General features: G+C 39.8%; 1 protein-coding gene across 1 annotated transcript in view; it reads right to left on the bottom strand.

Moving 5' to 3' along the window:
- Nucleotides 1–24573, bottom strand: part of LOC149192223 (histone acetyltransferase GCN5-like) — a 413833-nt gene that overhangs the window by 353947 nt on the left and 35313 nt on the right. The window contains exons 2-3 of the mRNA XM_089404505.1: nucleotides 7863–7927; nucleotides 7579–7659 (exon numbers count right to left, since the gene is read on the bottom strand). Of these exons, the coding sequence (XP_089260631.1) occupies nucleotides 7579–7659; nucleotides 7863–7927 (146 nt within the window). The remainder of the gene's footprint in view (nucleotides 1–7578; nucleotides 7660–7862; nucleotides 7928–24573) is intronic.

Below are 24573 nucleotides of genomic sequence, written 5' to 3'. Positions count from 1 at the left end.
TCTCTCTCTCCTCTTGTGATTAGGCACACTATCTGAGGCAGTCTTCTCTCTCTCCACACGTGTGAACTAGGGTTTCTGTTTCTTGCGTTGACCAATGTTGACCGAGTTGTTGGGAGGCTGTTTGACTGCGTTGACCTGTTTGACTTCAGTTTGGGTGAGGAATCTCTATATAAGCAAGCCGCAATTCTGGGCACGAAAATCAAGGAGTTTTGACCAATGTTGCCCGTGGTTAGGGCTGACCGCAGGTTGATTGTTTGACCAAAATTTGACTGGGAAGAATTCGACTATTTTGAGGGTTGTTTCATCCTGCTATTTGGAGGCCAAAGTTGACTGAAGTTGACCGAATCTTTGAGGGTCAGATCTGCCCTGTTGACCAGCATTGACTTTTCTAGTTAGGGCTCTTTTGTTGTTGTTATAAATTATCAAAATTTGTAAATTGTACCATCTCTCTTTGCTGAACAATTGAAGACTAAAAGAAGATTTGATCAAGGGTTTCCTCACGTTGGGGTTTGTCCCTCGCTGGTGCCACATCTTGTGTCCTCTTGTCTTGGCTTGTCTTCTATTGTTTATGTTTATGTTCTATCATCATTTTACTTACATGTTTATGTGATTGCTGAACTCAAATTGATATTGGGCTCATAAAGAAATTGAAGTAAAATTGCTCTAAAGCATAGAACATACTGTTGTTGCCTAGAATTAACAATTACCCTAGTCAATGCCACCTTATCACGCCCAAACAGTGGATCTCTAATGCCCTTCAGGATTTGTGAAATCTAAAACATGGGCTTTTTTCTCCCTCTCCTATAGACCGTTTTTTATGTAATGCAAGTCAAAAATTGACCAATGTTGCGACATGAAAACCTGTAATACCTATTGACCAACTTTGACTAACCATAACTTGATCGTGCCTTAACTGATTGGAAAAATTCCATGTGGCATGTCATCCTCTCATCAAACTGCATCAGTTGGAACCAATTTGACTTTTTTTCTTCTAGACCACTTGCATTGAGAAGAGTGAACTACCTTAGGAAGCATGAAAAGTTGATAACTGTGAGACTTCCATGTTGAGAACCATCTAAGGGATACTACACCAAAGCCAAGGCCACCTATAGACTCAATAGACTCATAACCATGTGGTACGAGATAGGTGCACCTTGACATGGGTTGGACTGGCCCATACACTAGTGATCAACCCTACAAAAGTAAGCTCCTCTAAACCCATGAGTCCTCAAGTATGCCCATCCAAGTCCCTCCATCCTATCCAGGACAAAAGAAGCCAAAGATGAACCTAAAGGGATCAACCATGGTTCAACCAAAAACAAGGTCTAGGACACCTAATACAAGGCCTCACATGGTTGCTACAAGACTTTAACTTGTGACCTTAGGCCTACAACAATGTGAAATGTGCTACAAAAATGTGTAACCTTGAAGACATGAGAGGTAACAATTCCTGGATGTAGCAAGAGCACACACTGATTGCAAAAGAGGGAAATAATCACATCAAATAAGGATGAAGAACACTAAACCTAAAACTTCATCCCGAAAGTTAGAAGTAATCATACCAAAGTGTTGCAAGAGATCTAAGGCGTACTAAGGCTGAGAAAGGAAATCCTAAAACTCTAAAAAATTTAAAGACCCAAAAAGCAATCAAATGACCCTAAATTAGTCATCTGAAAGGAATCCTTCAGTTGTTGCTTAAAATCATTTATCATAGATGTGGAGTAACCAATTAGGAAGAGATCATACATATATAGCACAATAATTGTAGATTATCCATCTTGATGACGAATATACATATCATGCTCAACCTCGCAATGAGTGAAGCCACCATTGATAAAGAGAATGTGGATTTTCTCATATGGAGGGTTGATTTCCCTTTTAATGATTGAGGATGATGGATGAAAGGGATCCAGTGCCTTATTACTTGTGTTATGGAGCCATCGATGCAATCTAAGAGGGAATTCTACTAAGGATTAGTAAGCAAGAGACAACAAATTATATAATGGAAGGGACTCACAATAGGAGCTCGACAAACAAACCAAACATAGGAGCGGTTAAGCACACTCAACTTAGGAGGTTTAGGGATTAAAACCCCTTCTCTCTTGGACATGGCATAAGCATGTTGTCACAATAGGAGATCTAGTGCTTTGATTCTTCTCCTTAAGACAAGGTGCACCTAGCTTTAGCTTTGATAGTCTAACCTACAATAACAAGCCTACCAAAGGTGCACCTAGAACACATGCCACAAATTTAGATATTACAAACAATAGAAACCATGACTTAAACAACAATGTTACCTTACTCCAATGCTTGGAGCTAGCTTGCTCACAACTTCTTCCATTCAATAATTCCCAAACTGCAAATGGAGAAAGAAAACCCTTATAGAGGTTTGGGCTCCAATTCCTCTACATTAAAATATTATTTTCCTCATGAGGCTCTCAAAATACTGAAATCTTTTCAATAACAACATAAGTGTGCAAATTATGTAAAAAAGGCCCATAAAACTACTAAATACAATGTTTTTGATGAGTGTAGTGCCACATGTCATCTTCCTCCATTTTCTAGCTCATGCAAAGGTAAAATCTGAGTGTCAATTATCCTCCTCATGTGCCGTAAATACACATGATCGTTTCTTCATCATGGTGATCACACAATCACACCCTAGTCACTTTCATTTTGTGTTGCATGGTTAGACCATGAGTTTCCTCTAACATAGTGGTGATGCATTTACCTTATTTTATGTGTAAACAACGCACAACTCACTAGAGGGGTGGAAAAAGTAGGCTGAGGAAAGGGGTAACACATGCCTCCATGATTGCCTCCACCATTAGCTAGTCACTTGGCTATCACACCCTGCCCTAAAGCCATTCCCACTACAATGCCACCATCTTCACACACACCTATGGATTGATGGGCTAACTTGGGACCTGTTATTTCCTCTTGGGGGTTGGAAACACCCAATAGGGTTATCCATCTAACCATCCCTAACATAAGCAAGTAACTCGTTTACGGGACTCAATCTAGTTAGATATTTGAAGGTGATCTTTGTGTGAAGTATTATTGTGCTCCCAACATTAGGTATGTTCCACTATGATGAATCTATGGTTATTGTACCTAATGATTGTTGATTTTCACTTGTCAGATGGTTTTCATCACAGCAGCAGATGTCTCTTGAGATGATTGCCCCGCTTTATCAGCGGCAAAGGAGAGGCTGTTTTACCCATCTCAAAGCAAGAGTATGACCTTATTGATGCAACATTGCCAATCCAGAGCAAAGCTTTGGGCTACTTGATGATCTCACATGATGTTTGGCACTTCAAGGTAACCCCAAATTCCAAAATGTTGATCCCATGAAGCATGGTGTTGGAGATATTGATGACGTGCGCAGTGGACCCAGGATGTGTTGAGATGTCGTCATTATTGTCACTGATGGCTCAAGCAAAAGGTGTCTCCCATTAAAGGACTGTTGCAACGATGTCTTAGAAGGAAGATGGATATGAGATTTTGTTTATTATAAATGCAACCCTATATCTCATCATCGTGTTAGGTCTCAGTACAAAGGATTTTGCATATGTGTTGATAGCATTAAGAATTTAACACATGATCTCTATTTAAGTGAATACCATGATCTCTTGGAATAAGAGTTCACTGATACAATATTAAATAATGGATTCTGGCGAATGAAATATGTTCAATGTGTTTTGCCAATCGTGTTGTTTGCTGCTACAAACTGAGAAAATATGATGAAACAGTGAAAGAGAATACAAAAGCACTTGAGGTAAACCCAGCATACATAAAGACATTAATTAAAAGGGCAAAGGCCCATGAAAGACTTGAACAGTTTGAGGAAACTATTGCAAATATGAATAGGGTACTCGACTTGGAGCCTTCTAATAAGCAAATAGGGAGGACTATCATTCGGTTAGAGGCATTGGCTGCAGAGAAATGTGAAAATATTAAAGAGGAATTGATTGGGAAGCTAAAATATTTTGGAAACTCAATCTGAGGATGCTTTGGCATGAGTATCGCTAACTTCAAGGTTGTCAAAGACCCATTCTGGATCCTATTCAATCTCATTTCAATGTTGATCTAATATTTTGCAAAGATTGTTTATTTTTTGCCAGAAGTTTGTTTATTTTTAACGCCACAAGACCGCTCTACAATTAAAAATAATTAAGTCAGCCTAATCATGTCGACCCCCAACAAGGACATGTCAGTTCAAAACAAGACCCAAATTAGTGCATGTGTGTGTGCGTGTGTCACATTCTTCTGCCTATTCGACACTGAACTCAGTGAAAAACAAGGATTAGAACCTGAACAGGAGTGCGAAGGAAGAAGGGGTTACAATGAAAACAAAAGAAGAAATACTCCCTCGCTCTAGAACTAAAAGGAGGTCAAGACCTGGACATCTGTCAGTAACATAATCGCTTTGTGATATACAATGAAGGTTCACCAATTTAAAGCACAAATCTGAGGTTTGTCTCTCCAAGAAACTTTGCTAAAGTCTAAGCTCATTTCTCTGTTGAAAAGTGCAAAAATCAGAGGTCTATCTATGTTCTAAAAAGGACAAAAAATTTGTGATTTTCGTTGCACCTAGAACCTCCGACCTGTGATCTGCCTGTGGAAGCTCGGGCCTGTGATTTGTTGTGGAAGCTTGGACCTGTGTTTTGCTTGTGGAAGCTCGGACCTGTGGTTTGAAGACAGGTCAGACCTTTGGCTTGTTTGACAGCTTAGACTTGGGGCATGTGAAATGATTCAGACCTGTGGAGAATAGAAGTGGAGACTTAGAATTGTGAAGCAGATCAGATTTGATTTGAGGGTCTTCTACAAGCAGAGGTTGGATATAGTTCCTTGACGCATTGATAAGCATTTTTTTTGAAAGCGGATCTTGTCACCTCCTGAAGCCGATTTCCAAGGAAGATATTAGGGTTGTTTGGAAGATTGGTTGAAGCAGATTTTTGTGAATCTTATTGCAGCTATAATAGAGTTTGGGATTCGTTCTTGAGTTAAATTTGAAGACAATCTTGGAAACTATAATTGGAGCATCTTTAAGGCATTATTGGAGTGCGCTACTAGAGTCTGGTTGAAGAACTTGTTGAGCTGACATCCTTGTCTATACTAGGAGCTGATACTGTAGCAATCATTGAAGACATGTGAAGTATCCCTGTGCAGACATGAAGAGCCTTGGAGATACTTTCTAAGCCGACCATTGAAGATCTTGTGTAGCTGAATTTGAAGCATGATGTTGAACAGTCATTGACGAGATCTTGGAGGTGTATGTGAAGCATTGTTGGAGCAGGCACCCTTGAAAAATCGTTGAAGTATTGTTTAAGAGTTCTTTCAAGTCTTATTGTAGCAACCTTTGGAAGACTTGAAGCTACATTGAAATTACCTTAAAGGATTGAAGCAAGCAGAGAGGGTTGGAGCCCTAGAGGATTGGAGTCCTCACACAGGGTTGGAGCCTTGTGAATACCCAGATTGGAGCCTAGATTGAGATTAAGGAATTGGAGTCCTTAGGTGGACCTTGGATTTGAAGTAAGGATTGGAGTCCTCGCCCAAGGTTGGAGCCTTGGAGAAGCAAAAGAATTTGTTGTACAAGTTGGAGCTTGTTTTGTATAAGAGTATCGTAGTTCTCATTGTTTTTCATTAAAAAAATATTTTTCTTATTGTACATCTTGTGTTCTGATTTAATTAATGATCTTATCTGGCATAATTTAACAATTGTAAAGAAATACTGATTCACCCCCCCCCCCTCAATATTTCGAACATGATGCCACCAAGTTGGCCCTAACACTCTTTGATGGGCATCACTTGTTCTGGAGCTCGGATGATGATGGCCATCCCTATGATGACAAGGGAGGGCTTGCACTTTTGAAACTCAAGACTTGAGTCAGAGAGTGCCATGTCACCCCTCTTGCCCTTTGGAGGGTGACATTGGGCACCATGGAGATGATGTGTTGGCATAAAGTCACTTTGGAGGCTTGCACGTGATCTAGGAGATTCATCTTGGAGTATGGAAAACACATTAGCACATATGACACCTATTTGTGGCACTTAGAGCTCATTTGGAGGATGAGGTCATGCTTGACGAGGATTTTCTCCCACGCGTGTGGGCATTTATGGCATTTTAGTTATGTATGTTTTTGAACTATAAGGTTGGCTTGTAGCCTCTATGTTGTGGAACACTTAAAGTAAACTTATCAATAGGGCTACTTAGTTGTATTATCGTAAAAATGAGTGGGATAAATCTCATATAAATAGAGCCTCCCCTCATTTCATTTATTCATCATAACACATTACATACTTTTCCTCTTCAAGAGAGTGCCAACTAGTCTTTTTCACTACAATGGGCAAGATGTGATCTTTATGGATGCAACTTTCTTGTGCATGTGACTTTTGCATGGAGACATTGTTTTGGGATTGAAAGAAGTGATTTTATGGAGGACTCTGTAAGTTTATTGTCTTATTATTGATATTTTGCATGCTTTATGTTTAAAGTAGGGTTTATATTATGCCATGACTAAATGCTTCATCATTACTGAAATTTTGCTTCATTATTGCATGTAAAATTGTTCTCTCTAAGGCCTATAGGGAAAGTTATATACATAAAATAAAGTTAGCTAATAGATAAATATAATAATAAATATCAATAAGCAATTAATAGAAATAAATAAATAACATAATAATAAATAAGTAAAAAGACACAACCAATCATTAAAAAGGCACAAAGGCACTTCCTTAGGCTATATTTATATTTGGGGTCCATTCAATCTGATTCAACATTCAGATGTATATATATATATATAAACTTAAGCATACATGTTCCAAAATATCCAAAGCTGTTGTAGTGACATTAGGATTCATTATGACTGAATGCCAACACTAAGTTCGTAGGAAGAAATATGTCAAATGCAATGATAAGAAGAGATCTGTCATTTATCAATTCCAAAATATTTGATTTTAGACTCCTGTTGTCTATATTCACAAACCAACCACCACACTTGCAGGAACTGAACTATATTCTATAAAAGAATGCAATCTTAGGAATGAGTACGAGACAGAGATCAAAACAGGACTGGCCTATACAAGGCAGCCTTCTTCTAGGCATCTATGGCCTTAGACTGTTAAACTTAATCCATATCAAGGTATAACTGATAAACAGCAAACAAGCAAATCCAAACTGACCAAAACTATGAAAGTACATGAGCTGTACCTTCTAGACCACCACTGTAGTGAGACATAGCAAAATCAGTAAGAAGACAATCATTATTCACTTCCCCCTTGTGCTTAGTTTTAGTAATAAACAGAAACACTCACATTTTCACAATGGCCAAGTTAAATCTTTCATGTCTAGATTGCCCGTAAACAGGGATGTAATCATGCTTTCGATAATATCATTCATCAGATATTTTGGGAATTACAAAGAGAGATTTTTTGTATTTCTAATTGTTAAAACTGCCTAATTATATCAGATAGTTGAAAAAATGGTAGATAGACAAAAGTCTGATACACTTTCACAATACCTCACCAATTTAACAATATTTCAGTTGAATCTCAGAAAGTATCAAGAGAGAATACCTGTCCATTACAAGTCTAACAATGTACGCCTTTGGCATATTGGGAAGTTGCCTTGCAAATATATTCTTTAATCCAATAAGCCTGTATAATTTACAAGACAGTTTCTTAGATAGCACACAAGACATTTTCAAAGAAACAACTGAATCGTGTTATTACCATTAATGCAATCCATCAGTTTTATGTTTGTATCAGAAAATAAATCATCATATCACAGAAAGTGGTAAGAGATCCAAATTTAGAAAATCCACAGCACTTGAAAATTTTGAAGTGGGTTAAGGGAAAACCAGATCATATGTTGATCAATTCCATCATTACTAAAACACACGAATTGAAGACGGCCTGCATCTTCCTGCAAAGAAAGCCATAGTTTCAGCAATATTAGCAGACCATTGCTACCATAAAGAATAATCTATTCTCACTTTTACAAATACACTTTAGCGGATTCAATGCAAGTGCACTAATTAATGTTAAAAATCTGAAAGTTCTATGCAAAAATTTAAAAAATATTTGCAAAAACTTGAAAGTTCTATGCAGAAAACTGAATGTACTTGCATAAAATTGAATGTGCTTTGTAGAAAATTGAATGGAACTGAATGTACTTTGCAGAAAGTTGAATGTACTTTGCAGAAAATTGAATATTTTATGTTGTTACAATTACTTAGAATGCAGATTTCTTCTTCACAACTTTTCAGATCAGCAGTTGTAGATAGAAAATAAACTTAAGGATCATATGAAGACAGCCAAGCACAAATATGAGACACTGAGAGTTAAGTCCAATAACCAGGGCAAAACCCACAAGGGGAAACCCAAATGATTCTTCTTCTATTAGATTTCTTCAATTGTTCAGCAGAGTACAGAGAGAGAGAGAGAGAGAGAATGAGAATGAATAAAGTCACAAATGTCTGATCAACTTGCAGCTGAAGTGTTCTTGCTTTTTGCTTGAAGATCTCCTCCTTCTCTTGATGAGATCTTGTCATCTTCCCTTGCTCCAGCTCTTTCCTTGCCCTTTCTCTTCACTTGCTCTCACACTTCTCTTGCACACTCTCAACACTAGCTCTCCTTCACAATGAACATGTTACTCTCAACTCTCACTTGCTCTTGCTTAAATAGATGAGAAAGGAAGAGTTACAAAATGAATTCATGCCTTGAGCCAATAATAGGAGAATTGAATTCCATGAGGGAGGAGTTACTTGAGGAGAAGTGTAACTCATCTTAAGAATAAAGAGTGGGTACGCTTGTCTTGAGGAGTTACAATTCGAATTAGGGAGAGAGAGAGTTACACTTAGACATGAGAGGATATTTGGTGAGAGTTACAAATCGAATTGAATGAGGGAGTTACAAGTGCATTTAATAAGGAGGAGTTACCCTTTTGCCACACATTGAATTAGTGAGGGAGAGTTACATTCTTTAAGTGTGGAGTTACTATTTATTCCAAGAGAAAGGTTTGATTTTCCAAGTAAGAGATTCTCAATTTACTTATTCCATGAGAAAAATTGTTTTCATTAACCTATTAAAGGTGAATGACTTTAGACTATTTTATAAATAATAGTATCATAATAACAATAATACTAGTAACGAATATATGAAAGCATTCCTATTCCTCAAGCTCCTATTTCCTCCAGAGCTGTTTGTCAAGAAGTCATTAGACAATCTAGGCCGTGGGCTTATTTTGATGGGCCGTCGGATATTAATGGTCGGTGTGGGGCTGGCTTGATCATACATCTTTCAGAAATGAAGATTCTTAAAGCCTCAGTAGGTCTGGGACAGGGTTCAAATAATTTTGCCGAATTGAAAGCCCTTCATCTACTCCTCTGCTGGCTTATCCTCCGTGATGTGCGAGAAGTTCAGCTTTTTGGGGATTCCATGAATGTGGTTCAATGGTTCAACGGGGCTCATCGCTGCCATAATCTTACTCTGCTTCCTCTGTTTAAAGAAGTTTCTCGGCTCAAAAATTGTTTTACGGAGATTTCTCTAAGTCATATATACCGAGAAAGGAATTCTGAAGCGGATCGTCTTTCTAAAGAAGGAGTAGCTCGTGAGATGGGGTCGTGGACTGTCTCGGAGGTTGATAATGGGTCTGTTCGGCCTATTGAACAACCCATTTTCGCTTAATCTCTCTTCTCGCTTCCTCTGTCCCTGTATATACTTGTGTGTGTTTTCGTTTCTTTTTTCCATGTCTCCTTCTCTCATTTTTCTCCTCTGCCTTTTTCTTGGGTTGTCTTCCCTATCTGTGGATGCCCGGGCAGTGGTTCCAATTTTCTCATACCGGTTTTCCTTTTCCTCCAAAATACTGTGGATGGTTTTTGTTGTGGATCAGCGTATTCATCTTTGCTGGTGGTTAGGTTCTATCCCCTTGCGGTGGCTCTTCACGATTTTGCTGCGGGGCGATAGGACGGTGCTCAATTGTTTTGAGTGGCCTGGGAGGTTCTTCCCTCCTGTGACGGGATCTCTGTCAGAGAGCGTTTTTGATTGCTGAGTCTCGCCTATTTTGTTGGCGGTTTCAGGCTGGGCGTCATACTTACATACTCTATGTAACCCTTTTTATCAATAAAAGGTTGGAATTTTTCTGTGGAAAAAAAAAAAAAAAAAATACTAGTAACGATAAAAATATTAATTCTTGACTTGTATAATCATGATTGATTTGATTCTAATGTGGATTACATATGTCGAGATCATCTTTGATCATTTAGACATGACTTTCTATTTTTGGAAAGTCGCTTCCAAATTGAGACATGACTTACTATTTTTGGAAAGTCATATCAGAATTGTCAGAAATGAAAATTATAGGTGGTTCAAACAGAACTGAAAGATATGATTTCTTCTACGAGAAATTCATCTCTGAGCTGACAATTTTAAAAATTAAATGGAGTTACCAAACCTTACCAATTGCAACATTAATTGATTTCAATAGAGATCTTGACTTATTATACAAAATCACAGTTACATCAGGACTCTATGGAATCTTGAATCCAAATAGAAAATTTTGTCACCATAGACTATAGATCAATTACCATAACAAATTCTATGTTTTGATTCTATGAAGATCACATTATTTTTCCTAGCATATAGATTGATGTCAAAGTCCAGAATCAGCCCCAAACCACCTAAAACTACTCTTTGCCATTCATCAACAATCCTCTACTCAACTGGGACATATGCCCGCATGGTAGAAATTTGAGTTTTTCCCAAACCCCAAAGATCACACATTAGTTTAAGTTTATAGCTATATAATTTTTTCATTACTCCACCCCTCACATCAAAGGAGCACTACACTCTCAAGGAGTTTTCAAGTTTGTTGTCAAAGTACATTATATAGTTACATAGAACAATGAATCGAACAAGGTTCATAACTTCTGACCTTCAAGAGTAAGATCTAACTTTATAACTGTAATAGTTTTCAATATTGTATATAACCTAAACACTAACAATTAACAACCATGTTACCTGTTACCCCTCTTTCAGCAGGGGTACTCCATAACTTTTTGGCCATGCCATATAAGCCCAAAGAATGTGTCTTATAACCCTGTAAAGCCATGTGGGTGTGTGTTATCTTGTGAAAGTGACTCTTAGATCCCCACTGGTGTGGACGGCTATGGCTATTTGTTTGTTTCATGATATGACTACCTCTATGGCATTGTTGACTTCTCCCTGGTGGGCAGTAACTCCCTGCCTTGATGGATATTCTTATACCCTAGGATGGTGTGCGGGTATCACGGAATAGGTATTGCTAGGAATCATGGTTTAAGAGAGCACTTGCATCAATAAAGCCTTGTAAGGTTGATCACCATATGTATTTTTCCCTGACATTATCCCTTCTAATCCCAGTGCACCCCCTTAGCTCACACACAAAACTCGTGCTAACTATTGTCTTGTCTCACAACCTTGTGCTCACAAAAACAATGATCCAATTATGTGCCTTCATCCTCCTTATAAGCAATTCGCATTAGCTAAATCTAGCAAGTTTATTTTGGGAACTCGAACTTGTGATTGCTAAGTTAACTGAGCCTAACTGACTCATGTAACTCATCCTGCCTCAAATAGAAATTGAGGCTCACTTGCTTGTCCTTTTCCAAAGATAACTCACACTAGGAGACTGATATGATAATGCTCTGAGTATGTAACAGTGATCTATCTGAGCTTGATCAGCAAATGAAAGAATTAAGAAAACATGAGAAGGCATGAAGATTAAGAAAGAGGAAGGAGTTTAGTTCTTCTATAAGATGCTTATCATTTTCCCTTTCATTGTCAACACTGATTTGACAACTTGTTCATGTTTTTCCACTATCATGGATTCGTCTTGCAACGATACAAGTGGATGGCACATTCTGATATGGAGAATTGTCTTGAAATCTTTCATTGACAGTTGGATCCTTTACAAGATCACTTTCATCCTATTGCATAGTATTTAGGGGCACAAGGCGACCCACCTTGATCTCCATATCTATCTTCAAAAGTATTGATGATGTCTTGTAAAGAAGGGAAAGAATCTCCAGGACAATTATGAAACCAATTCAAAGCATCACCCTCTAAAGAAAAGGCAAATAGACGCATCTTGACATCTTCATGTTTATATTGGGAAGAACTACAATATCTGATTATTATATGAGTAACCCTGGATAGATGTTTTCTAGCAACGGTTGAATCACCACCCGAGAACAAAGGTAATTTATGAATGGCCTCTTCCGGCATATCATGGAGAAAGTTAGTAAAATGACACGGGGCAAACAAGTCATCCATGATGACTTGCTTAAAGGGATAAGGAGGGACCAAATGGATGCTAGAGAGAGACCCCTGCTCAAGAAAATCAAGAGATCCACAAGAAGCGAGCTTCTAGTAGAAATTCTTGTAAGAAATGAAAGAGGAGTCGCCACTTGAACACGAATCTAACTCTAAGATCCAAAAGGAAAAAACAGTTGGATATAAGGAAGGGCTTATTGTTTGAGAAATAATGGATGAAAGAGTTGGAGTCGCCACCCAAACAAGAAACGAACCGAAATGTCCAGGTGCTAAAAGTGCAGATGAAACGATTAATAAGATGACGAAAGATAAGGCGATGAAAAGATCAAATGACGCCAAGAAATGTTGTGCGGATGGGATAAGAAATGATGAAAGAGTAGATGATTAGAAAATTATCGTGAGGACCAAGGACAAAAAAACTCTATCCCCGTCAATGGCACCAAAAAATGTTGGCGTTGCCGGCTAAAATGAATGATTGAAAGATGAAAGATGAATTTCATAGAGCCAAGGCCCAATAAATTGGTCCTTGGTGGCAATGCCAAGAAGTGTTGTCATTGCCAGCTCAAATGAGAGATGAGAAATGAGAAGAATGATGAGGAAATGTCGATGAAACGCCAAGAATAAAATATCCCTGGCAATAGCGCCAAAAAATGTTGTCGCAAAAGTGTCTAGGCACCGCAACAACGCTCAGAGTAAGGGTTGTCACTCTAATCCTTACTCACTCTGTTTAGACTCTCTCCTAGACAAGTCAAGGGGGGTAGTCCCTAAGGTGAATGAATGAGAAAAGCCTGTGGAACACAGGCTCTAGGAGACTTAAAGATGGACAACTTGACGAATGTAAATGAGTCTTGATTAACTCAGATGAATAGATTAAACGCTAATGTAACCAAGACACGACCACAAGATAGAAATGATTATAGACCAGTGCCTTTATGTTCAATTAACCGTAGATTAAGTAAAAACAAGTTATCCAGAACAATTTTCCAATATGTGACGAATAGTGACAATCATGAATGATCAATGTAAACGCCCAAAACTGCAATATGCAAGAGATTCTAGATTTAAAATAATTTTCATTAATGACCCAGATCTAGAATTAATTAACTTCCTCCTATCGCCAATATAATTTTTTGAAACATTAATCGCACTTGACAATAGAGAAATATTACCACAAAATGACACCAAGGAAATTTATGTAATCAATTCAATTGTTCCTTAGAGCATTAATTTAATGTGGTGAATGACGAAATTAAATTTGTAATATGACAAAGTAAATCAAAAGGATTAATAAATTCAAATTTTAATGGGCCATAAGCCACATTAAAAATTTTAATGTGAAAGTGCAAATCCTTTTTTAATTTAATTCCTTAGCCACCAGAATTTTAAAAAAATAGATTTTTTTATTTTTAGGATTTTTTAGATTTTAGAAATTTTTATATTTTTGAATCACAATCAAAATCATAAAATACAGAAACTAACTAAACTAAATAAGAATCAAACCCAAATTTCAAAATAAAAGGAAAAACTACGCTAACCCTAAAAAGTCAATGCATAAGAAATCAAACAAAAAAAAGGGAAGAAATCGTTTGTTTTGTTTTTGCAAGACGGCGGTAGACAGTGCATGGAGAGGAGCTCTACTCAATGGCGGACATAGAGCCGCAGGTTCAATGGCAGGCAACGAGGTTCGACACAGGTCGAGGAGTGGGGCGGATGGTGGATACAGGTTTGGGACCGTGAGATGGACGGAGCAGCAAGGAGCTTCGAAGGGTTGCAAGCTTGGAGCCGCAGACAGAGCGAGATGGGTATGAGTGGATGAGCTGCAGTTGTGGGTTAGCAGCGATGAGGAGAGTGGGCGGAAAGGATCCGAGCAGCGATGAGATGCAGAAGATGGAGCTCCGTTGAGATGCAGAAGATGGAGCTGCAAGGGGATAGGTAGATGGAATGAGGGAGAATCGAGGGCTGTAAGCAGAAGAGGGACGCGTTTGAGGCTAAGACACAGGTTTAGCAACGACAGTTTGAAGGAGGAAAATGCAGATTTGATATATGGCAGCAAGGGTTTTAAAACAAAAATTTCAAAATTGCACAGTGAACCCAAAAACCTAGGCAGCAAACCAATCAGCAAAATGGTAGCCCAGAAACCCTTTGAAAACTTTCCGGAAATCTTAATTAAAATGTTGAATCCACTTGCTTCAGATCTAACCCTAAAACCCTCATGAAATTTTCCAGATCTAAGAATTTTGGAACCGTTATAAAATTTTCCATATTTAAAACTCTTTAAACCCTTAGACTGCAAAATTAATTTGAATAATATTCCTACAAAATGATGTTGATGAACCCCAGAGATCCAGATCTTACCCTCCAGGGCCTAGATCTGGACTCTACACAGATTTCTTCCTCAGATCTGTAGTTGCAAGACAACAAAAAACACCCAAACGATATATACAATGATAAAACTAAAACCCAGAAAAACCCAAGTCAGAAAACCAAAAATAATTTACAGATCTATGTACAAGAATGGTAGATCTATCAGATTTGAGGAGTGTGAGTCCAACTCCGCTCCCAGATCTGATAATCTAAGGCTCTCAACAGCGAGATTCATCAATTTCGCACATAAAAAATTAAATTTTTAAATTTTAAAGGAGGTGCTTAGCTCAAAACCCTTCATGCATCACCAATAAAAAAATCTTATGATAAGCCCGGGATCAAATTAAGTTGGGCTCTTCAGAAAACATGGATCGGGAGTTGGCTGGTCCAACTGAAAACTTCCCCGAACGCCCGATGATCTAAAAATCAAGATTTTCCTGCAAAACTCAATCCAGCCATCAAAATAGAGTGAGAAAATGATAATAAAATTCAGATAAATAGAGATACCTGCTATTACATTCAAAATTTAAATTATCACTTAAACTCCAGCGACTAAGCAAGGTCCCTATACTCAAATCACTCTTCAGGCGCTATCATCAATGGCTAAAAAAAATTACGCATGAAAATGACACATCTTACAGTATTTCTATGAAGAGTAACACCGCCAAAAATTAATCCCAAAGTCTTTCTTTATTATTCGAAAAAATTACACGAGCTTTTCGCTTAGCACATGACTCAAAGGTTAAATAATTGACTGACGAATGACTTCTTATTTAAAGATAAATCCTCCAATGGCTAGTTCGAGTGATCCTCATCAAAGCAATCTCGACCACTAATGAGGATCAAAATTTCTTTTAATCTCATCCGTCGAAACTTTAAATTCTTGAGAAAATTCGAATTTTTGAATTAAATGTATTTTAATTAATTCAAAAATTAAATTTTTGAATTAATTTCCTCAAAATTTTGACTTTGACTTAACCCCAGGGATCAAAGACTTAAAATTTATCAAAATATTTAATTTACCTTAGTCCCTAGACCTCTTAAAATTTAATTTTTTAAGACTGACGAATTTTGCCTTTAGAGAATTTAAATTTACCTAGGACCTAGAATTAATTAAATTTCTGGCTTAGGATTTTAATTGATTTTTTGCCAGAAAATTTAATTAATTAACCTGAGTGGATAAATTATTTTTCCAACCCTCAAAACACTTTTCTTCATGATTTTCATACTTTTAATATCTCAAGGGGAAAAACCCATTTGTAAAAGACCCTCACAGACTAAACACTTTCTTTCATGATTTTCATACTTTTTACATCTCAAGGGGAAAAACCCATTTGTAAAAGACCCTCACAGACTACCCATTTATGCGACACAAATATAATCCAGCAGACCAAGCAATTTATAATAAAAAAGCCTAACCAAATAGTTAGGATTATTCCCAAATCACTTTTACATTAGACTCGATCTAGAACACTAAGACTTGCCTAAGATCCCAGTGACAAAATCCATTCCGGCTCTGGGTAAGACTAAAGGAAAACTCTGTTGACCATCTGAAAATGGATCGGTGAAACAAAAAACATCCGAGAATGGATCGGTGAAACAAAAAACATCCCAGAATGTAAATAGTCACCAGAAAAGTAGGTTTACCTAGGCAATTACATACACGACATGGATCTGTTGAAATTATTTACATTATGAAAGGGTTTACATAACATCTTGAAGGTGAAATTGATAATGATAGTTGTACGGCATGAACAAACCGATCAGGGGCTATCCTTTTTGCAAAAAAAGAGGGTGTACTGCTATGGGTCGTTGACACGTAATGGTCAACACTCCCAACTCTACCATCGGAATGGCTTCAAAATTGGGGGAGAGCTTGAGGAAAGGCTAGCGCAAGAGACTCTAGGAGATGGAATTTTTTGGAGGGTTAGCTTGTTGGGCAATTGATGCCCTAGGTACCCCAACCTGGATAGACCTGGAAGGAGGTGAAAGAATTATGATTTTTAGTGACCACCCTTGGTAGATCAGTGCCTTAATCTTTGGGAGAATGGAGTCTATGATGAATATCAGTAGGATTTCTTGGTTCCCAGTCAAAGAGACCTTGATCACTTGGCTATCCCTCTAGGTCAAGAAGAAGCAACCTTGTAGCTTTTATACTTCGATGTGCAAAGGAAATGGCTTATCGAGGTCAAATTCTTTGATAGAATTACCCCTAGGAGATTTCGTTCATACTACATCGCCCATACATTGAGAGATGCTATAATAAAGACAAATTCCACAATTTTAAGCAATAAATACATGCAGCAATTAGCCTTAGAACAGCAAAAATCCCAGTCCAATGTATATGACAAAAGTAAACAAGAAAACATTAAAAAGCATGTACTTACATGTAACAGAGTATATCCAACCATTTACAATTGACAAAAGAGAAGCTCCAAGAGAAGATAGACCAATATCCACACATCAGAACTCATCCATAAAGCTCCAATTCATCCAAGGGTGAAAATCTCAAGAGAGAGAAGAGATCCAAACCAAAGTGATGATGAGAAAATGAACTCATTTCACTTATATTTATACACAAATTAGGAATTCGAATTAGACTCCTTGGCCTACATAAGCCCCAAAAATAAAATGTGTTAATATTCTAACTTTTGGTGACAAGCCCACCAAACTAGCTCACAAATGAAAGAATAAGCCTCTTAAGAGATCAGATGATGAATAATACATATTGTAGGGCCCTTCAAAAGATCTGATGAGGTCAATGGGTGCCATAATGAAGAGTAGGACCCTCACAAGTGATGGACAAGGGGTTGGCCCCCTGTTCTCCAAACAATAAACCTGTGGTGCTCCCAATGGGTGTGGGGGCACAATAATAACCTCATGGGTCTCCAAATGAGTCGAAGATGCTTGTAGATCGTCTGCAAGGGCTCTAATGATGGTGTAGGGGATGTCACATCATCCTACAAGTCCTGGGTCAGCTGCCAAGTGCATGGTACATTTGTGGGGTCGGTTGAGCAAAGGTGAACCAGGTGCATCTTCCTCGTCCAATAAGAGTATCTCGAGCATCTCTGACCATCCTCGAGGATCCATGGAATGTTGTCTACTGTTGTGGAGGCCCATGGCTCTCGACACACACCCTACATGTGCCAATGTAGCCCTCTGGAGGATTAAGACCCCGTATAGGAAGACCAAACCCAAAAAGGAGACCATCTGCAATCCTGCATAAGATCCAATGTGTCCCCTAGCCTTCCAGTACAACAAGCCATTAGATAAATCGAGTAAATGAGCCTACCAATCATGGAACACAGGTGGGGACTTCATAATATTCTACCCTTCCATAATGGGCTTCGGGATGTGCCAATGTCTCCTAAACTCCAAATGGGGTTAACCAAGTATCATATTAGGTGGTTTCTACTTCTAAAGGGGATAATATATTCAAGGTACATCCTTCAAAAGGTGGTGGCATGTGACAAATAGGTGAATGAAGTATGGGATGAAAAGGGGCACCCCTAGGCCACATGTTGGGGTACAAGGGTAGCTAATAAAAGGGAAGCCCACACTTTGGGTTTATAATGTATAAGAGGGAGCAATCGTGGTAGATGTGGTGCCCCGACCTTGATTTTTCCACCCTTCTTTATATGCCTTGTGTCTTTTTATGATTTTCTTTGATTAACTACTCGAGGCTCAAGGGGTAAGAGCATGATGTATAAGATATAGCAGCGAATACCCCCTTTTAAGGTGGGGCGGTTCATTGCCCACCAGAGGTTGGGACAATCACGGGTTCCTATATGATGAAGGAGGTTCATAGAACCTGTAGGAACCAGAGTGATGGCCATGATGATGGGGTAGAGCTCATGTATTGGCTTTTGCCCACATGCTAAATGTGTTTGCCTCGGCCATCTTTTCCATTTTGTGGTACATTTCCCTGTTGAATGTGGCCATATATGCTTTTATCTTTCTTTTTAGCTGCATCAACCTTTGGGCTTCATTCCAGGCCATGACCCAAGATGTGGGCAAGGGGAAGGGGCATGCTAACCCTATGTGGACCCAGTGGAGGAATGTGGACCCAAGTGGGAGAAATGATGAATGGGGTAATAATGAATGGAAAGAGGGTAACATAAACGAATAAGGGAAGGACCACACAACCAAAATCGGGGTTTCTCATGAAATACCATCCCTAGAGCCAAATGGTCAGTAAAAGATATCCCACGGGACTAGAACCCAAGGTTAATGCCTAAAAAGGGTCTAGGGGACAAAAGCACAAACCTAGCCCATTCATTCCGTCGAATCCCCCCATTAATCCATGCCCATAAGTGTTCATGATAAGAAAACTACAATAATCAATTTCCAAATGACAAGGCATACCTCTAGGTTTGGGAGGCCCACATTCAAACATACGATTATGGCAGATGGGCGAGGGACCACATAGCTGGCTCAAGTGGTAGAGAAATGGCACAATGAGCTAGTTGGTGGCTGCAAGGGGCTAATGGCTGTCGACTAAGGACCATCTTGGAGAAAAAAAAATCTCCTAGCGGTATTACCCACAAAATGGTGCGTAATAGGCAGAACACATGCTGATCAACATTAAATATGGTCTCTTGAAGAACATAAGGAAGAGAGTAATGACAAACTCAAAGGGAGCTATAAGCACGAAGTGGATTGAAGGATCTTGCAATTTGAAATTTGAAGTAGCATCACTTGTTTTGGCAATTTTGATGATGAGGAAAGAAGTTTGGGATATCTCACAACTTCCAAGAAGAATATATAGTTGAAGTGTGTACACTATAAATGCAGGAAAGAGAGCAAATTAATACAAGAAGTCATGAGATAGTTTGTTGATAACTTAATGGTATGATGGATTTGATACGGATCTAGAAGAAGTTCATTTTCCTCAAATGGATAGAGGGAGCTATAATTGGCTCTACATTGATTGGTTTGACAGATACTATTGTTGATAGAGATACTACTGATAGTTAGTGAAAAGTGATATAATCTCTTAAAAGGGTGAAGGCAAAAACCCTGTCATGAAAATAGATTGTGAAAGAGTTTGGTTCCATAATATGTTTGACCTGATGACTTGTTAAGAGTTATGTGAAGATTAACATCTAGGACGGTCGAAGCTCGATATGTTGTGATCAATATAGGAGCCTTGCAGCTACAACTCGATCTCCAATAGAAGAACAAGTAGCTGATGAATGAGACAAGTTGATGCTTGTTGTTATATCTCCCTAGTATGAGAGGGAGAAAGGATCTCCTCCTTGTTCGAGAGGGAGAGATGGTGGACACCATATTCTCCATGTGTCATTCACTAGGCCATGACCAACAGTCGTAAGTCTAATGAAGGCACTAGTAGGGAGAATGGAGGATTGGATAAGCATCTGGGACCAATACTACTTGAGGATTGGGAATCCAAGATAGGAGTAGTCCCGAAGACCAATACTCTTTGAGGATAGGATAAGGTATCCAAGATAAGAGTATTCCTAAGGAGGACCGACATTCTTTGAGGATTGGGAATCTATTGTAGCGGTTACAACCATCCTCCAAAATTTTTCCTTAGCTTTGTTTTGGAGCCTCCCTACCAACCATCCTTAGCAGCGTGTCTTGCACTGCCTAGGTACATATGCTTTCAAGTTTCAGTTGAGTTTCTTTGGCTTATCAACTTGTGTTTGCTAACTTGTTTGTCATGCACCCGCAAGCTGACATCCCGAGACTTGGTTTTTAATTGGCTCTTGTGCTCACTTGCAGAATTGTGCAGAATTGGAGGGCAACCAACCTTGCTCTCCAGAATTGCGCAGAGCATCAAGGCAGCCTGTTGCTCTCCAGAATTGCGCAGAGCATCAAGGCAGCCTGTTGCTCTCCAGAAATGCGCAAAGCAAGTAGACTGCCTTCCCCCTAAAAATTGCGCAAAGCAACCCATCACTGGGCTTGCTCTCAAAATTTGCACAGATCTCTCTGACAGCCTTGGCTTCAGTCCAGAAATTGCGCAGAGCTTGAGGGGCAGAGAGAGCCACTCAGCCCAGAAACTGTGCAGAAGTCACTCCAGGGCTTGCAGTTTGTGGCATGTACTCCCAAGTTGACGGTCCCCTCCAGGACTAAGCAATCTTGCTTTGCATGCATGGGCAGTGTTTCCCGAAAAATCAAAAAAGCATCCCTAGATTTTAGGGATCTAGTTTTAGCAATTGGAGGTTACATGCAAAAGTCGTTTTAGAAGCCTCCCGCCAAGTGTCACTTTTTCCTAGAGTTGTGGCATGCGCGTCATAAGCCTCAATCTTGTCAAAACTATTTATTCAACGCTTCAAAGCTCATTCTTCACATCGATCTTAGTGCTCAAGCTTTCCCCACCGCATCTAGGAGCCTTCGGCACACTCAACTCAGCTTTTCCGTGTAAGTCCGCTTTTCATGTCTTTTGCTGCTTTTCTGTCGCTTTTTGTATTTCGGTTTGTGTGAGTGTTGTTTGCTTGGTTTTGTTGAACGCTTGTTGTCGTTTTAATGCATGTTAGCTTGTAGAAGCATAATTTCAAGTTTTCCATTGCATCTCCTTGTTGTCGCATGCATGACATTGTTTCTGCATTGACGGTCGTCGTTGTGGCGACTCACTTCACACACTTAGTTGCTTTTCCCGTTTTACTGAATCCTGCACTCACTGATTGCATGCATGTTCATTCACTCATGTCTGCACCCATTTTCGCACATGCATTTAGTCCTTACTGTTTTCAGTCGCCCGTCGATGGGTCTAAGCTGCCTTGGCCCGAACCTTGCCTTGCCCGGCGTGCACTACGCATTTTTGGGATGGAAGGCCTTGCCTTCCTCCCAAGAATTGCACAGAGCTTGCCTCACACTGGCATCCCAAGCTTGCTCTGCACAATTCTGAGAGGCAGTGCCCCGTTAGTGAGTCAGCTCACCGACAGTCCGGACTATGCTCTGTGCAGTTCTCGCAGTCAGTCTCCCAGCCTCCCAGTGAAAATTACGCAAATCTTCCAGTGAGTCACCTAGGTGTGTTGCATGTCAGTCCTCAAGTTGCTTTTGGTTTTCAACTGACAGTTTGCTTGCCATGAGTGTTGCTTTGTCTCCAGGTATCACAAGTGTTCATCAGTCTCTCAGCAGTACAAGTACAATGGCTTCTAAGAGAGCAAGATCAAAGGACACCATTGAGAGTGCAACTGGAGATGTGGTCGAGCAAGTGTCTATGAGCTTGCCCATCTATGAAGACACTAAGTTGTTCATAGACAAGGAGATCAATATCAAATGGCAGGACATCAATGACATCTTTTCAGGCACCTTTGAGGAGAATATGGAGGACCACAGAGTCTATGTCAACATACACAAGTCTGGCTTGTACTGGATTGCATGCAGGTATCCCGCGTTTCCATACGCAGACATGATCCACTGGATTGTCTCGCATATTGATCTAGAAACAATGGTGTTGAGCAATGTTATTGGAACAGAACTTGCTACCTTCAGGGCAAAGGACTTTCAGGCGATGTATCACTTGCCGCAGCCGGTGGTCACAATGGATGCACCCTTCACTAGGCCCAGCAGTAGTGCAAACTCAAGAGACATCTTGAAGAGCTGGGTGAAAGAGCCATCTAAGTTCAGGACAACACCCAACCAAGTTTACAAGACAAAGATATTGCGGAAGGCTTATCAGCTCTTGGTCATCTTCGCATGCCGCTTATACAACCAAGAGAGTACAGAAACATTCCCGCAGAGTTGGGTGATTGTGTTGGATCAGCTGGTGAACGAAGGAAGACCTTTCATTTGTTCTGACATGTTGGGTTTCCAGCTGAAGGGACAAGTAAAAGATGCCCGACATCCTCCCGAGGGTCAAGAAGAAAAGCTTTTCATGTCCGCGTACATACTTGACGCAATTTGTGCCCATCAACAGTTCCCTGGCTTGGGTTGGGCATGGACACCTTCAGAAACCTCTATGCACACCTATTGCAATTTGTTCTCCAAGTGCAGTTTCCGTGGAGTTATAATACAGCTATCAGACCAATTTCTCACCCAGGTGTACAGGATGATCTTTGAACAGGATCCGCCTTGCATGTCGCAGGCAACGATGGAGGCATTGGTTAACATAGCAGATTGGTATGCCTCACCCCTTGGCACCTTCATCTGGATGTACAGCGCGGAGAAGTCTCCGCATGTTTTACCAAAATTTGTCATGGACAAGTTGTTAAAATTGGCAACTAGGGCCACACTCCATGTGGGTCTAATCATTTATGGCAGCTGATACTTTTCTTGGATTCCTCTATTGAGAGGTGTAGGATTGATCCAAAGATCATCCGATTCCGACATGTATTTATGAAGATATGAATTTATTTGTGTTATGGGTCAATTCGTCAAGGTCGGCCAACAACCAAATTGTCCCCACTTGTGCTCTACATTTTAGTGCAGAGGTGGCCTTCTAGTCATTTGGAATCATCTCTCGTGATCTCTCTCCACTTGTCTTTGGGCTTTGGTGGGAGGAGAGATCTAAAGAGGATACGTTGCCCTAGATCTTAACGTTGTCATGAAGGAGGCTTCCACCATGCAACAAGGAGAAGCCTCAACGTTGGTCTAGAAGAGACCTATTCGATGTTCTAGAAAGGCTCTCATACGCAGTCCTAAAAGGAGGATCTATCCTTACCCTAGCCGCAGTAAAGAAGTGTCTTAACCACTGAAATCTAGCCGCTGTCCTGACTCCTGGCCCTAGACGCAATCTTCTATCCACAATCTTTGAAGAGACTAGGCCACAGTTTAAGGAGAGCTTTTATGTGCCCTAACTGCAGTCACAAGAGTTGGCTCTTATACGCTGTCCAAAGGGTCCTCAATTCGTTGTTCAAAGGGTCCTCAATACGATGTTCAAAGGGTCCTCAATTCGTTGTCCTAAGGAGAGGTCTACACGCTGTTCAAAAAAAACCTAGTCGCAGTTTTGTGTGTGCCCTAGTCACAGTCACAATGCACCCTAAATGTTGGCCTCATTCCGTAGCAAAAGAAGGACTCTATGTTGCCCCAACCACAGTCCTCAAAGGTGATATAATCCGTAGTCAATGAGGGTTCTATGCAGCAAGAGAAGGCTTCTTATACGCTGCTATGGGGAGCCCTAAATTACAGTCACGGAGAGTACCCTAGACACAGTTAAGGGAGGAACATCTATACACATTCTGGTCACAGTCAAAGAGGATTGTATATGCAGCAAGAAGGCACTCACTCACAGCTATCTAAGGGAGCCTTTATACATTGCAAAGGAAGCCTAGCCGCAGCATAAAGGAGACATATATCAGCATAAAGGAGCAGCATGGAAACCCCTGTAACAGCATGTTAAATACTGTTGTTCTAAGGCATGGATGAGGTACGTTTGGGAGCAGCAGTCACTAGATTAGATGACAAAGAGCTAAGCTACTATCTAGGATCTTGTTTGGATCTGATGAAGGAGTCTACTACTACAGCTAGCTGCTTTGCTAGGCTGCAAGAAGTTAAGGATGTTCCAAGGTAGTATTGCAGTATACATCGAGTGTAGCTGGCAGCATGGATTAGGAGGGACTCTCCTAGGTGATTTGTAGCCCTTGAAGAGCTTGGTTACCAAACAGCTTGATGCAACATGATGAAGGATGCAGCATGATGTTGGATGCAGCATGGTGATGGAATCACCTTGGAAGAATGTTTGCCTTCATCTGAGCTCAAAACTACAATCCATGTCCTCAGATCTGTAACCTCATTATGTCGTCTTCATGGTGAAGATCTCCGCTCTTATTTTGTCAAGTCAAAGTGTTGACTTCTAATGTATATGTACTATCTCTCTCTGCTGAACTATTGAAGAATATAAGAAGAATTGATCAATGGTTTCCCCACACTGGGGTTTGTCCCTAGCTGGCGCCACATCTTGTGTCCTCTTGTCTTGGATTGTTTTCT

This window comes from Pinus tabuliformis, chromosome 2_2 (assembly GCF_031772625.1).
Source record: "Pinus tabuliformis cultivar Carrire ecotype Pingquan chromosome 2_2, CPIR1, whole genome shotgun sequence".
Lineage (NCBI taxonomy): Eukaryota > Viridiplantae > Streptophyta > Pinopsida > Pinales > Pinaceae > Pinus > Pinus tabuliformis.
This window is presented reverse-complemented; position numbering and strand designations above follow the sequence as displayed.